At 42.1% G+C, this 14,848-nt stretch overlaps 2 protein-coding genes across 2 annotated transcripts; one reads left to right on the plus strand and one right to left on the minus strand.

Moving 5' to 3' along the window:
• Positions 1 to 997: 997 nt before the first annotated feature.
• On the plus strand, positions 998 to 4,390 carry AK88_02038 (uncharacterized protein; the record flags this gene model as incomplete). The annotated part of the gene is made up of 1 exon (XM_012479672.1): positions 998 to 4,390. The coding sequence occupies one exon, from the start codon at positions 998 to 1,000 to the stop codon at positions 4,388 to 4,390; it is 3,393 nt and encodes a 1,130-aa protein (XP_012335095.1).
• Positions 4,391 to 5,459: 1,069 nt separating this feature from the next.
• AK88_02039 (uncharacterized protein) lies at positions 5,460 to 13,356 on the minus strand (the record flags this gene model as incomplete). The annotated part of the gene is made up of 4 exons (XM_012479673.1): positions 5,460 to 5,614; positions 5,789 to 6,742; positions 6,951 to 7,104; positions 7,303 to 13,356. 4 exons carry the CDS (start codon positions 13,354 to 13,356, stop codon positions 5,460 to 5,462), a joined length of 7,317 nt encoding a protein of 2,438 aa, XP_012335096.1.
• Between the last annotated feature and the right edge of the window lie 1,492 nt (positions 13,357 to 14,848).

Raw genomic sequence — 14,848 nt, forward strand, 5'->3', positions numbered from 1 at the left:
GCGCATATATTTTTGCGTTTTGTAAAAGTGTGCCCCATGTTTTCCTTGTTCGCCCAACATATGTTCCTTTTTTTTTTTTTTTTTCTATGTTCCATTTGTTATGCATGTATGTATAAGTGTTGCGCATGCGAACCCCTCGCAAATCCGCCATCGCTAGATTTTGTGGCACCTTTTTTTTTTTTTATATCTACCTGTTTTTCCATACCTTGTTCCATTGTGCAAATTGTAATTTCCCTGCGAATCGTATGCATTATATAAAAATGCGTAATGCTGTACACGTGGCCCGTCGCCACACTGGAAATTTGCCGCGGCATTAAATGCGTTCCTTCTTTAAATCGCTCGAGCTGTGCCCCATCATATCGTTATCAATTTGTGATCGAAGGGCAATTAATTTCCAAATTTTACGCTGTTCATGCTCATATTTGTATGTACATATAAGTTGTGTTGCATTTATATGTATATATAATAATGTACAATATATAAAATGTAATATATACACTTTTCGTTTCTTTCCTTTTTTGCATCGCAATTGTACAATGGCATACATTACTTGTAGATTTAATTTTGCCAGTTAGTCAGAAAAAGTACGATTAATTTCCCGATTTGAAATATTTAGTAATTGTATTATCTCCCTTTTTTTTGTGAAGCTATTGTTTAATTTTTTTTTTTTATAAATCCCAAGGGACAGTCTGCGTGTAGCGCGTGTATGATGGGCGATGCTGACAGGGGCAGGCGTTCGTCCACGGTGCCGATATAGGTATGCTTATGCACATAAGTACGTGCATGAGTGTGAGTCCGCCTAATCGCATGTGCGCGTGGAACCCTATAGGGTAGTACAGTGTACATTTAGTGAACACACCGCACCTACCACACCGCACACCTGTTGCCGCCCAGTTGTGCGCACGTGCGTATAAAGACGTACATATAAACGTGTACATATAAACGCGCACATATATGTGTACCTGTGCGCACACCCCGTGCGACCCCGTCGGAAGAAATGCTCAAGGGCAAGAGCAACCACGAAGATGTCAGCGATGACGACTTTGTTAGCGAACGGCAGATTTTCCAAGGTCCAAACAAGACTATCCTGACACTAGAATCCATTCACGTCGTTAAAGGGATTGACAAGGATGTAAAGAAGAGAATAGAGGAGGGCAAGGTATATCTCAGCGATATAAGTCCTGTGAAAAACGCAGAAATAGAAGAAGCCTTTTTGAAGAGCTTACGTGACAATGCTTTGAAAAATAACATCATAAGTAAAAAAAAATATTATAGTGGCAAGTCCACTAAAGATTTGAATATTAAAATAGAAGAGAACTACACATGCTTCAGCTTAGACCCTGCCCAGGCGCATGGGGGAGGGCACACCGACACAGGCGACCAGGCTTGGCACAGTGGTGGTGGTAACACTTTGAAGAGCCCCAATGATAGTGAAGAATTGGGCAGCGGAGCGGTGGGCAAGCGGCCAAAAGGGAAGCACAGGATGCCCCAAAAGAATAAGGCCAAAGGGGAAGAAGACGAAGAGGGAGAAGACAACGATGACGACGAAGACGGGGATGAGGTCGATAACGATGCCTCCAGCCAAGCGGAGGAGGCAAGTCAGCCACACTACGACCACAATAACTCCTGTGAGCAGAAAAGTCAAAAAGCAAACTTGCTGGAAAAATTCTCCTTCAACGATTTCCCAGAGTTGCTCGAAAGGGAAACTATCGATTACATAAAAAAAAAGGAGAGAAAGTTACAAAAAAAAAGATTAAACGCGAATTTGGAGGCCCTAAGGTTGCAGTACATACCAATCAATAATGATAAGTTTAAAGATATTCCAAGAGAAATTAAAGAAAATATTTTGGCCCTATTCGCATGTATCATAATTAAACATATAGAATCGTTTGACGATATACAAGTGCAAAATCATTTGGAGGAATTGTCCAGATCTTTCCTCAAACAGATGTCAGATTTGCTGGTTATAGATCCCCTAGCGTACAAATGTATCATGAAGCCGCTAGAACAAAGAGAGTTAATTAGGGATATCACGGGTGATAAGAAAATATATCAATTGTACGAGAAACCATTTGTCGATAATTTATTGGTACAAATACAGGACCTTCAAGCAGGCATAGATTTGAAGTTTAAAAAAGTGGTGGAAGAATTGAACAATGAAATGGATTTTTGGCAAAATGATCACATGACTGATGATCACAATAACGATTTGTTTAGTGATGTGGAGAGGGACATACCATACGGCGTTGAAAGGTGCTACAGCAACAGTAGCAACCTTCTCGACGATGATGAAGACGATAATGGAGACAGCAGGAGCGATGCCAGAAATTTGTCTTCTATTCGGGGTAGTTTTGTCCAAAGAGAAATTGATGAATCGTACAATGGGAATGCTATCCATGATTACTTTTCCTTGGGAAATAACAAAAATGCCCTGGGCTGTAATAAAAACGGGGGAGGTGACAATTCAGCGGTACACAGCATTTGCTCCCCTTCCCCGGTACCATTAGGGGGAAGGGATGATGAAAGTTGTGTTGACACACAGAGTGGGATGAAAAACAACAAAACGAATCCCCCACATAATGAAAAGAGGGCCCCCTCGGAATGTCACACGGGAGGCCAAATGATGCAGGAGCAGAGCACCAGCCTGTATGAAGAACACAGGTGCAAGGCTCATGCAGGAGTTGACTTGGATAGTAAGGGTGACGCTGCGAATGATGAGTCTAGTAAAACTGCCCGTGGGGATCCCAGCCAAGATGAGCAGGAACACAACGTGGGCAATGACCTCCCCAAAGGTTCAGGCGAAAGTGGCCACACTGATGGCGCGAAGCAGTTCAAGAGTGAGAAATGTCCTGGGGAGTCGGAGAAGACGAACGCCGCAGGATCATTACAGACGACCGTGGAGCAGTCTGAGAAAGGCAAAACTACCAAAGTTGTGTCTGACAAACCCGGCGCGGACCAAGCGAGCAAACCCATCACCAAGGGCGCTAAGAACATGCCCGCGCAGGAAACTGAGTCTGATGCAAAATATCGCGAGAGTGTAGGTGCGAGCATCCAAGCGAGGATCAAAAGGAGTATTAACCGCTTCGAGTCGTTCGAAGGGGAAAGCGACTATGAAGAGAGCGACATTGAGAAACACCTAAACCATGGGGTGCCCACGAGAGGACCCGAAGTGAAGTCAGTGCTTCTCAGAGATTTAATCACTACCTACATAATGACAGGAAATAATAATGCAAGAATACAATTATATTTCCAGAAGTTTGCGAGGTGCTTAAAAATAAATGAGTTATTAATTTTAAGGATAGAAGAAAATTTGGCGGCAGATTTAATAAGTGCTTTACAGGCATCTACAAATGAGACTTGCAAGAGGAAGAATATAAGGAGGATAAAAATAGCAGCTGCTGCATTAGGTGGTGGAGCTTTGATAGCCTTCACTGCAGGGTTAGCTGCTCCTGGTATTATAGCAGGTTTGACTGCGTTAGGTGCTGGGGGAAGTAGCCTTACAGCCTTCCTGGCATCAGCTAGCGGTTTGGCTTTTATTGTGTCCTTGTTCGGCGCAGGAGGAGCTGGATTGACAGGGTATAAGTACAGCAGAAGAATAGCAAACATAAGAACATTTGAATTTATGATGCTAAATGGAACTCTCTCAAAATCGCTAAGTGTATGTGTATGTGTTAGTGGGGAAATACAAACAGATGAAGATATAACCAACCCATGGATTGATGTCTTCCCCAATTGTTACTGTGATTTGTATGCATTGAAATGGGAAAACCATTTGCTAAAAACATTGGGTTCTTTGATCGAAACAATGTTGTCTCAAGAATTTGCAATAACGGCTAGTCGAATATGGCTGCAGTATACCATAGCCAGTACGCTCAGTGCTGCTTTGACGTGGCCATTGGCACTAATTAAATATGCCTCAAGCCTTGACAACGTTTATTTACTCATACGGGAGAGAGCGCAACAGGCAGGAAGAATACTAGCAGAAGCTTTGAGTGACAGAAACACGGTTGGCCAAAGACCAGTTATCCTTATTGGGTACTCCGTTGGGGCTCGTGTTATTTTTTACTGTTTAAAATATTTGCACGCAAAGAAGCTTTACAATATTGTTAGTAACGCTATATTTATAGGCCTCCCCGCAACTACCAGCACAAGGGTGTGGGAGCAAATTAGGATGGTGGTGACCAACCGAGTGATTAATGTTTATTCAAAGAATGATTGGCTCTTGGGGTTCCTCTACAGGTACATGGAGTGGAAGTTGAGTGTCGCTGGCCTTATCGCAGTCAATGTGCCAAATGTGGAAAATTATGACGCCAGCGGCATTATCCACAGCCACTTGGATTATAAGAGGAAGCTAAAAGACATTTTTAATTTGATCAACTTTGACATGTGACACTCCGGCGGGAGAGAGGCAGCGATAAGAAGTGGTACTGGCCAGCCATGTAGGTGTAGTAGGGGTTCAGGCCCTCTTTCCGATGCCCCACGAAAAGTAATCCCTCATGAACACCCACGTGGAGCAAACTTCCGCCCCTACACGATCACACACTACATGTACATTTTAATTTTCAATTTTTTTTTTTTTTTGCACGCAGTTCGATTTTTTTAAAACACCCGAATATGTATCAGCACGCAGAAAATGCGCGCATCCTTTATAATCCCCCCTCCTCCTATATGATGTGCATTTTTGTTATGTCTGTACATTTGCACTCCCCTTTTGTTGTTATGAAAAGGTCAGGGTGCATTTCATTTTCACTTTTTTAAACCGATGGTCATTATTACACTTTTAAACACATTCCGCAAGTTTGGATGAGACGCGAGCCAAAAGTGCGAGGTGTGATGAAATAGCAACCAGGGGTGTGTATCACCACACGATGTAAGTAAGAGTATCCATTTGGTGGTTTGGTTTCTCGAGTTCAGTTATATATATTTATCAAGTGGGTCATTCCTTTGTGGGCTTTTTTCCATTTTGCACAATTGGAGAACATCACAACAAAGGCGATGTGTCCGCTATATATTTTTTTGTCCAATATTGTTGTACTTTAGAATTTAAAAAAAAAAAAAATGGTAATAAATGGGCAGTTAGCCATAAGGTTGTTTCGCAAAAACAAAAAAAAAAAAAGGGAAAAAATGGGATTATACGGGGTGTATATATATCCGTGGGTGTCCATTCTGGCGAACGCCTTAAGGTGGCGCCATCTGAACGAACATGGTATAGACATGGCCGTATTACCAAAAACGCTCGTGTGCTTTCCAACGTTCGTCGGGCAATGCTTCAAACGGTAAGAGGCTTCTTCACCGTGTGCACAAATTTGAACACCCGTGGGTGATACCCTTTCACTAGGTATGGCACGCAAAAGCGCAATTGCATAACCATAGCGAGGGTCACGCAGGGGAGCAATAACAAATCGGGTTGAACATTACTTCTACACGTAATGTGAAAAAAAAAAAAAAAAAAAGTCAAATTAAAACAAAGACAAAACGTTAAAATCGGGGTCGTCCTGATTATCGTTGTTTTGATTCACGTTGTAGTCCACATCTTCTTTGTCTTCGAAGATGTTGAGGATGTTTCCATCCGTGTCGCTCGCTGCGCTGCCTTTCTTCTTCACGTCCTTATCATCTGCAGAGGGGGGAAAATACACAAACATGTATAAAAGTGCCAGTAAGCGGTCTGGGGGCTTTCCGAAACAAAAAAGGAAGAAAAACAAATTACACACGAAATGTAACACACACAACGGTTAGGAAGTATAACACAACGTGTGCTGGATGCTATACTCGCCGCTTTCCCCCTTACCGTCAGCACTGAACGATGATGCGTCGCTATTGAGGTCCCCAGAAGTCTCGATCCTGCCATTCTCATTCTCGTAGGCATCCAAATCGATTTCCTTGTTCTTCTTTATGGCCTCCTCAATCTTCAAGGGGTTATTCCTCCTCTCCTTCTTATACTTGTCCCTAATTTGCTTGTCCGTGAATTTGGGTAAGAAGGCACGCACCATCATTAAGTCCACACCGAACATTTCAATGGCTTGATAAAATTTATCTGTTTCTTCTTCCGTCCATTTAAATAAAGCCGTTTTTTTATAAGCATTATTGTAGGTCAATATTTGGCTCTTATTCAAGTTTGCATTTAATTTTCCCCTTTTCGACATTAACATGTTCATACGGTTACTATGAAGGGAATTCTCACTCATAATAATATTTGAATTATATTTTTTTTTATCTTCATAAACGACTTCTCCACTTTCTGTTATGTTTAATTTGTTTGCATAACTTTGCGGTGGGCCATCGATCAGGTTGATAATATCGTCTTCGTTATTTTGTTCCGCGACGTTGTTGTCCTGTTCGCAGTTCATTTCATCCTCTGCGTAGTTGTGATCTACAGGGTTTAAGAGTGTGTCCTCATCGGTTATCAAATTATCTCCTCTCGCGGACATTGCTCCTGCTGTTTCCTGGGGATGCGAAATATTTTCCTCCATTTCGAGACTTCTAAAAATGCTATTGACAATATCATCAGCCTCTTCCTTACTGGTGGTAGTAGTACCATGCACATTAACATCTACTCCTCCGCTGTTCCATTCGTGATTGGCCCCCATAAAGCTCAAGTCATTTTTATTTGTGTATAGTCCACCATCCTCCCCAAGTGTTACATTTTCTGATTCCCCTTCTGCCTGCTTTGCGCCGTCTATCTTTAATTTCTTCCTTCCTTTTTTCTTTTGCACTAAGTCCCAGATGGTGCCTCCATTATCATCTGCGAGTGGATCGATTACCCGAAAAGTGAGACTACAGGCACGAGTAAATATGCAGACCACGGAGCAGGGGCGTGAGAAAGAGGGTAACAAACATGTGTAACATACACAACTCGTAAGCGGAAAAAAAAACATAACCCCGTAATTACGCCAACCGTTATGGTACTTCCCCCTCATTTGAGACCGCGTTGTTTTTTTTAAACTCCTTACCATCAGCATCATTTGTGGAACACGGTGTTTTCTTCTTCTTGTGCATTTTTTTACTTATAAATTCTGAGTAATGCGAGGCGCTGCTAAAAAATTGCTTTTCCTTGGGCGCCTCCAGCTCAGTGTCGTCTTTCATTTCGGCGAGTTCATTTGGGTCCTGCGGGGGGGATGATAATATAAAATGAGGGGCACATGTCACGTAAGTTATGTGCACACGCGCGAATAAGCACTTAAAAACGCCGGTGCAGTGAAGTGGAAAAATTCACACATGCGCACGATTGAAGGCACGCACCGTGCGAAAGTGATCTCTACTCAGTGTCCCCCACTACATGGGGGTTGTAACGTCCCCACGTACCGTGTCAAAATACACAAGGTTTTTGTTCATGTGATTTTCTGGTAACATCTGGTCCGGGTAGTACATCACGTTGTTTGCATTCGCCACTCCGTCCAATTCGTTATTGACGTACGCTCCAGGGTTATTCATTTTCTCGCTTTCTTCCTTACCTCCACTAATACCGCTACCGTGTGGATAGAAATACCCGGTGCTGTTGTTCTGGCTGTTCTCACCGCATCCATCCGTGTGCGCATAATTGACATTCCCGTAGTTATTGTCCAAATGTACGTCTTCGTTTAATGTTTTGTTAAAAGTATTCTGTTGCTGAGCTGTGAGCGTAGTGCTGCTGTTGAAATGGTTGTAGCTGCCGCTTAGAGATTCTTCTCCATACAAGGTTGAGTTGGACTTGCTCTTGCTCTTTTCATTCTGGGTGTAATAATTTTCGGCCTTGTGTTCCACTGGCTTGTTTTCATTTACAAAAAATTGCTTATCGAAGGATGCGCTCGCATTTTCAAGGCCAGTTGACATTTTGCCCATTTTGACTTCAAGGCTGGGCATGTGGTATGCAGGCAGATTATCCCTTTCGCCCCCTTTGTTATTATCCCCTTGTTGAAACGCTCCAAAATCGGTAACCCCCATATCCTTGTAGTAATTCTCTCCATATTCTACATTGTTGAATGACATTTTCTCATTCATGGGGGGAATGTTTTTCGCATCAGTTAGGTTTCCACCTGCAGAATCTACAACCAAGTTGGCATCCATTCGATTTACATTTTGCATCTTCGATTTGTCCTCCAGGTTAACACTTGGGTAGGTAGTCATTCCTGCTATTTGCTTGTGCTGTATACCCCTGGACGCATCATCATAACTGTTCATTTCGGAAATATCACTCGGGTATTTATTCAGAAAGGGGTAGGGAGTGGGTTGGTTGTTCCTCATATTACTCAGTGCGCTGTTCATGTTGTTAACAGGTTGAAAATTGAGGGGGATACCTCGATTGTCCACGCTGCTGCTGCCCATGGCCATAGTTTTGATGTGCATATCTTTCGCGTCCACTTGATCCATGCTTAAGTAGGGGTTGAAGTTACCAACCATGGGTTTGTTCATACGCGCATTGGTAGCGTCCAAAGGCATTCCATTCATGTTTGTACTTATTAAATTGGGGGGCGTTGTGTGATGATGGGGGTGGTAATACATGCCGCCACTACCATCCAACATTGTATACACCCCATTTTTAATTTTACCTTTTTTATTTTTTTCCATTTGTTTCTCTGCTTTCAATAATTGCTTTCTTTTCTTGTCATACATTTTCATCATTAATTTTTGTTCTTTTAATTTTTGCTTTTCATCTTTTTTCATTTGTTTCCTCATCATCTCTTCCATTTTGTCTTTACTTTTTATTTTTCGTGCCGCATTTAGGTTATCATTTAGGGTTAGGAAATTTTCATCCACATTGTGCATATGTACACCTGCCATGTTGCTCATATAGGGATTACTAAACGCTTCCTTGTTTTTTGCGTTTGGTCCTGTCCTCATATCCATTCCATCCACGGGGTTAAGTAATGCGTTATTCAAATGTGCTTCAGCAGGATTGAAGTTTCCGCTTGGTAGGCAACTACCACTGTTACCTTGGGTAGACCCGTTTGGAGGGATATTATACATGGGGGGGACTGCGTTGTACGGAACGTTGTTGAATGGGACCCTGTTAAGTGTAGTATTATTACACGAAAGTGAATTTCCCATGGGCATACCACCATATGGTACATTACTAATAATATTTCCCGTGCCATTACCCTGGTTGTTGAACATATTTCCATCGGTCACTATACCCAGGTTACTGTTTAGTTGTTCATTTACAATGGGTTGTTTTTTGTCGGCACCTATAGAGGCGGTTGTCATGGCCGTGGTGGTAGGACTACCACTCACATTTATGTTTCCGGCAGAATGCACCTTGTCATTTGGCTGATGTGTGCCATCCGAGGGCATGCTGGTCATGCTTCCCACATTGTTCATAGAATCGTCGTCCACGTTGGCGTTCTCCTGGTTGGAGTAATAATTGAGCAAGTTGTTCGCATACACCATATCTACGGAAGCGTTACCATCGTTTGGTGATGGCACATTCACGGGTCCGTTGTTTTTGTGGACATTCTTTTGCGAATAGCTGCCGTTATTTGTCACATGGGGCATGTTCCCATTGTACAGGTTTACTCCTGTATCGGCCCCCGAGGGAAAAACGCCAATCATATTATTATTTGTTTCATAAGGGCCACCGTCTTTCCCCATTTGGTAGGAACCATTTTTGTTCATTAGTTCATCCTGTTCTGCGATGTACATATGATCTTTTTTCTTCTTCCCCTTTTTCAATTTTGCGTTTTTTTTTTCTTTCTTAATGTCATTTGTTACTGATTCGTTGGACAAGGTGCCCGTCGAATCCTGTGTCATTCCATTCGCCATTTCATTAGTCAGGTTATTCATCATGCTCATGTAATTCTCATTCCCTCCATTCATTATCTTGTTCATGTAACTCGGGTTGTCGTGGCTCAACACAGTGTTCATGTAGTTCACATAGTCCATATACCCCAGGTTGTTTATATCGTTTGACTCATTGGGTACCATGGAATCGCTGGTCATGTTAATCCCGCTTGGGGTGTTTGCTTGGTTTGGCGTATTTGTCAGTCCATTCTGGGGGGATACTGCATTTATGCGATTAGCGGAAAAAACCCCATCTGGGGGAACACCTCCGATGGGTGCGTTTCCCGGGTCGACACCATTCATATACTCCATACTGTTCACATAACCCATGCCATTCACCCCAGTGTTGTAGGGAAAGGCATTTCCTGAAAATTGCTGGTTCATCATATTGTCTAGAGCCTTGATTCGCCCCTTGAACCCACTGAACTTTTCTCCACTGACGTAATTCATATCACTCTTAGTCGTTTTGGCTACCTCAGCATTAACGTTATTTGATAAAACTTTGTATTTATTTTTTTCCTCATTGGACAATTGCTTCCACAATTTCGACACATATGAATTTTGTTGTGCTAGGGTTAACCCCATGTCGATATTTTTCTCCTTATGTTCCTTTCTTTTTTCTCGAGCAAAAATGCTAAAGGCAGTAAATTTTCTTTTTTTCTTTTTTTTCTGGGACAAATAATTTTCCTCATTTATTTTGGACGCCTTGGCAGCCCATTCCTTTTTTTTCTCATCAGACAGGCTGTTCCAAATTTTGGCTACTGCTGTTGTTTGCTCGGTGAGGGAACTACCTAAGAACACTTTCTGATTCAGTAACTCCTTTCTTTTTTCTCTCGCGAAGAGAGTAAAGGAGGTTATTCCTCTGATTGCTTTTTTCTTTTGTTCTTTGTTGTCGTCCAAATGGTTCGCGTTCGTAGGGTCATCCATGCCGTACTCATTTAGGTAATCATTCATGTAGTCCTGCATATAGTCGTTGGCGTAATCGTTTGCACATTCACTTCCATACTCATTCGAGTTATCATTGGAGTGGCCATTGCTTCCTCCCATGGGGTACATCCCTTCATAATTGGGGCCAAAATTTGGCGCGCCATTATTTCCTTGATTTGGGGAGTAATTGGCGGGATAGTTAGCCACATAACTGGGGGCGTCATTGCCTGCGTAGTTTTCGCCCTGGGCGCTTTCAAAGTTGTTCGCGTAGAAGCCATTGGTCGCGTTGGGACACGGAGCCCCTTTGGCATACGACCTATTACCGTACGTCTCATTCGGGTGGCTGCTAACATTCATGTATGCATTGCTCTGATTGGGTACATTTGTGTACCCGGCATTGGGATGGGTCACGTTTGAGTAGCCTCCCTTTGGATGAGGCATATTGGAGTAAGCACCCGCAGGGGACGCCACGTTTGTATAAAGGGCACTCCCGGGTTGCACAGTATTATTCACGTAGGGGCCATTGCTGCGTGGAACATTGGAATACGGACAATTTGCGCCGGGCATATTTCCATAAGGGGCTCCCCCTGGAGAAATATTCGAATAGCCAGCACTCGGGGGGTGAACGTTTGTGAACATTCCTCCCCTCGTATGAGCCATGTTGGAGTAAGTTCCACTGGCATGAGGCATGTTCATCATGGGTGGCGTTTTTGAATAGGGTACATTCGAGTAAGGCATTTTTGTATAGGACATGTTCGAATAGGTTGGATTTTTTTTTTTTTTTTTTTTTTTCTTTTCTAACACATTTACATCACTACTTTTCCTTGTGATATTTTTGCCAATGTTTTGAATCAAGTTGCTGGTTCGGTTAAAGTCTTTGAAGTTATATAAATGGGGGATTAAACTTTTGAGTGATATTTTTAATAGAGCATTGCTCTCATTCGTGTTGTCATTGTCCTGGTCATTCGTGTATGCATTACAATTCGCATAATCGCTTGTATTTGCTTGGGCACTACTATCAGCCTGACCAATGCTACACACAAGGGAGGTACTATTCGCGTCGCCAATACTGCTACTCTCAGGACCGCTTCTATCCAATCCAGAGTGAATACCCGTTTTGTAATTGACGCGTGCGAATCTGCTGTCTGTTTTCATCAAGTGCAACTGCTGCATGCACTCATCCACTAAATTTCTCTCTTCCTCAAATTTCAAATCCTTAACCTTCCTCCTTAATTTTCTTAATTTAAAAATAAGTTCTTCCTTCTCGAACTTGAAGTTTATTTGACTTAGCAGCTTCTCGTACATATCAACGTCATTGGAAAGAAGCAACAACAGAAAGTCCGTGTCCTTGTAACTAATGTTATGCATTTTCTCTACATGAATAATGGCATTCATCACATCCTTTGTGTTATAAATAAAGAAAAAGACAAGCTTTTCATTCCTTATGATCAGAAAATATATATTTTTCACGTACACAAATAGCTGCTCTATATCCAGGTCGTTGATGAGGTTATTCTCTCGCAGGTAATTAAATATTTTTTTTTTTATATACTTCTCCGAGTTTTTATATTTGCTTATGAATTGATTTGACTTGAGTTCGTTTATCTTGTTATAGTACATTTTGTAATTCTCCCTCTGGTTTCGACTGTCGCTTGCCTTCTGGCCGTCTTCCCCTTTGTCGTCACCGCGGCCATTTTCGCCATCGCCATCACCATCGCCATCACCATCGCCATCCCCCTGGTCACCCCCTGCACTCTGGTCACCGTTTCCTCCGTGGCAACTTCCACCATGACCACTCTCCCCCTTTCCGCTTTCACCACTTTCGGCGTTACCGTTGTCCACTTCTCTACAGTTGGCTTGTCCGCTGTACGTTTCTCCACTGTCGCCATCCACCCCCAGGGTTATATCCCTGCAGCTGCGAGGGTTACACCCTCTTTCGGAACAGACCCGATGAGACGCATCAACACTGTTCACGGGCAACCCTATCTCATCGCCAAAGGAGGATGGGCAGTAGTACTCATTGGAGAAATTCCCATTTTGAGCAAAGTGATTACTCCTCCTGTTGGGTTCATTTTTTAAATTTTCTTTATCGTAATTTTGTTCATAAAGGGATGGGTGATGAGAAGAATGTGTCTTGATGTTGTAGAGAGATAATTCGCCCCCTACGAATCGCTTCATTTCATCTTTCCTCTCATGTACCGAGTTCAGACTTACAGTAGTGTTGCAGCTACATGGGATGGAGTCATCTTTGCTTGCTTCATCCCCTTCGTGGTATATGGAAGTTTGCTGGTTAAACCCTTTGTGACACTTCTCAATGTCTGTATCGACATCCCCCTCCTCTGCTTCTACATACTCCTTAGCTGCTATTCCATCCTCCGTTTCTATTCCCTCCTTTGTTTCTAATTCTTCCTCCCCCTGTATGGACGTTTCCTTCTCATTCAGAGTGAACTCCTGATCTTTGGTCGTTTCGTCCTCATTAAGGGGGGCACACTTATGTTTACTTGTACTTTCACAGTCGCTTATTCGAGTCAAGCTGTGCACATTGTCGTATAGAAGATTGTTTTCTTCCTTCACATTTGGCAAATATGGGCAATTAAGTATGTTACTGTCCTCGTAATTTTTATTTTCTTTCATCTGCAGCATGTTCAAGGTGTCTCCCCCCTTGACGATATCCATTTTGTGGGGGAAGATGCGGGGTAGGCACGCGATGTGTTCCCTTCTCGCGATGCTACAACGCAACCACTGCACAGCGATCGGACCTTTCTCCTTTTTCACGGCAGTTGGTGATCCTTCCCTTAACTAGCTACTCTTATTTTGTTTACTCAAAAATTAAAAAAAAAAAATAACAAACAATGTACTTCAAACAAAACAAAAAGAAATAAAAAAAACAGATTGGAAAAACTTAGCTGCGGTTGTTGTCCAACATGCATTTATATTATTTTACTATTTACACAAAAAATGTGTTTCGTAGCAGAAGTACAAAATGTAAGTGTTTTCTGCTACGTGTGGGATGAATGAACTAATAGGGGGGGAGCACCTCAACGCCAGGCGGTTAAGACGCTCAAACGTTACAAAGGTACACCACAGCAAAGTGTAACACACCACGTTGTAATAATACTACACCAGCACGGTGGTACAACTATATAATATACTACCTAATCGCACTGGCGCGCGTGAAATAATACTTAAAAAAAAAAAAAAAAAATTAAATACTCTGTTGCCACATTGCTTTGAAAGAAAAGGCGGAACAATTTTACAAAAAGGGGGGGGGGGAGGGGCGAAAAGGAAAATGAAAGGTGAAATGAAAGGAGAAAATGTTATTAAACTAAAGGCTACCGCAGGGAAGCACTCTTTGCTATACTATAACATTTACGCATGTGTCGTTCTTGTCATGTATAAACTTTAATTACTCCTTTGGTTCCTTTCAGATCACAGCAAACTTATTCAACACCCCTCACCAAAAGTGTATGTTTCGCGCATGTTGCGCGCGTACCATAATGCTGTACAATAAATGCAGCAAATGAAGGGATGGCCACTACATGTTCATATGTATTATGAACATATTTGCGTAATGTACGCCCTAAACGTGCGTAACCTTTCGCGTTCTTTGGCCAAAAATGAAGAACAAAAAAAAAAAATGAAACAAAAAACAAATAATATATGGTATATATAGTGTTTTACAATTATCTGTGCTTTACAGCTATACAAGGTTATTTTTATTATACGTCGCGCATACTCCGAGCGGTCACATGGGTACATATATATTTTACGTACCGTATACTCCAGCATACCAACTCTTTACATGGGGAGCACGCGAAAATTAAAAGGCTACGAAAAAACTCAAAGTTGTTCTTCGCTCTTCCGAATGAGCAACAGGAGCGTTCAATTATTCAAACGGTAACAAAAAATTCACGCCGTGCAACAAACACCAAAAAAAAAATACGATACGTGGGACATGCAAAAACGCGCTTAATCTTTTACTGGTGCCGTGTTGATGACCCTTTGCGCGGCTTCGCTTGCAACTTTTTTTTTTGTTCTTCCATTAAATTTTATTTGCTCTTTATTTTAAGGTTTTACAAAGGAAGAATATTTTATGTAATTGACAGCACTTGTTCCAGTTTATGGGCTTGAAAACGAAAACTTTTGCGCCAAAAAAAAAAAAAAAAAA

This window comes from Plasmodium fragile (genome assembly GCF_000956335.1).
Source record: "Plasmodium fragile strain nilgiri unplaced genomic scaffold supercont1.19, whole genome shotgun sequence".
NCBI lineage: Eukaryota > Apicomplexa > Aconoidasida > Haemosporida > Plasmodiidae > Plasmodium > Plasmodium fragile.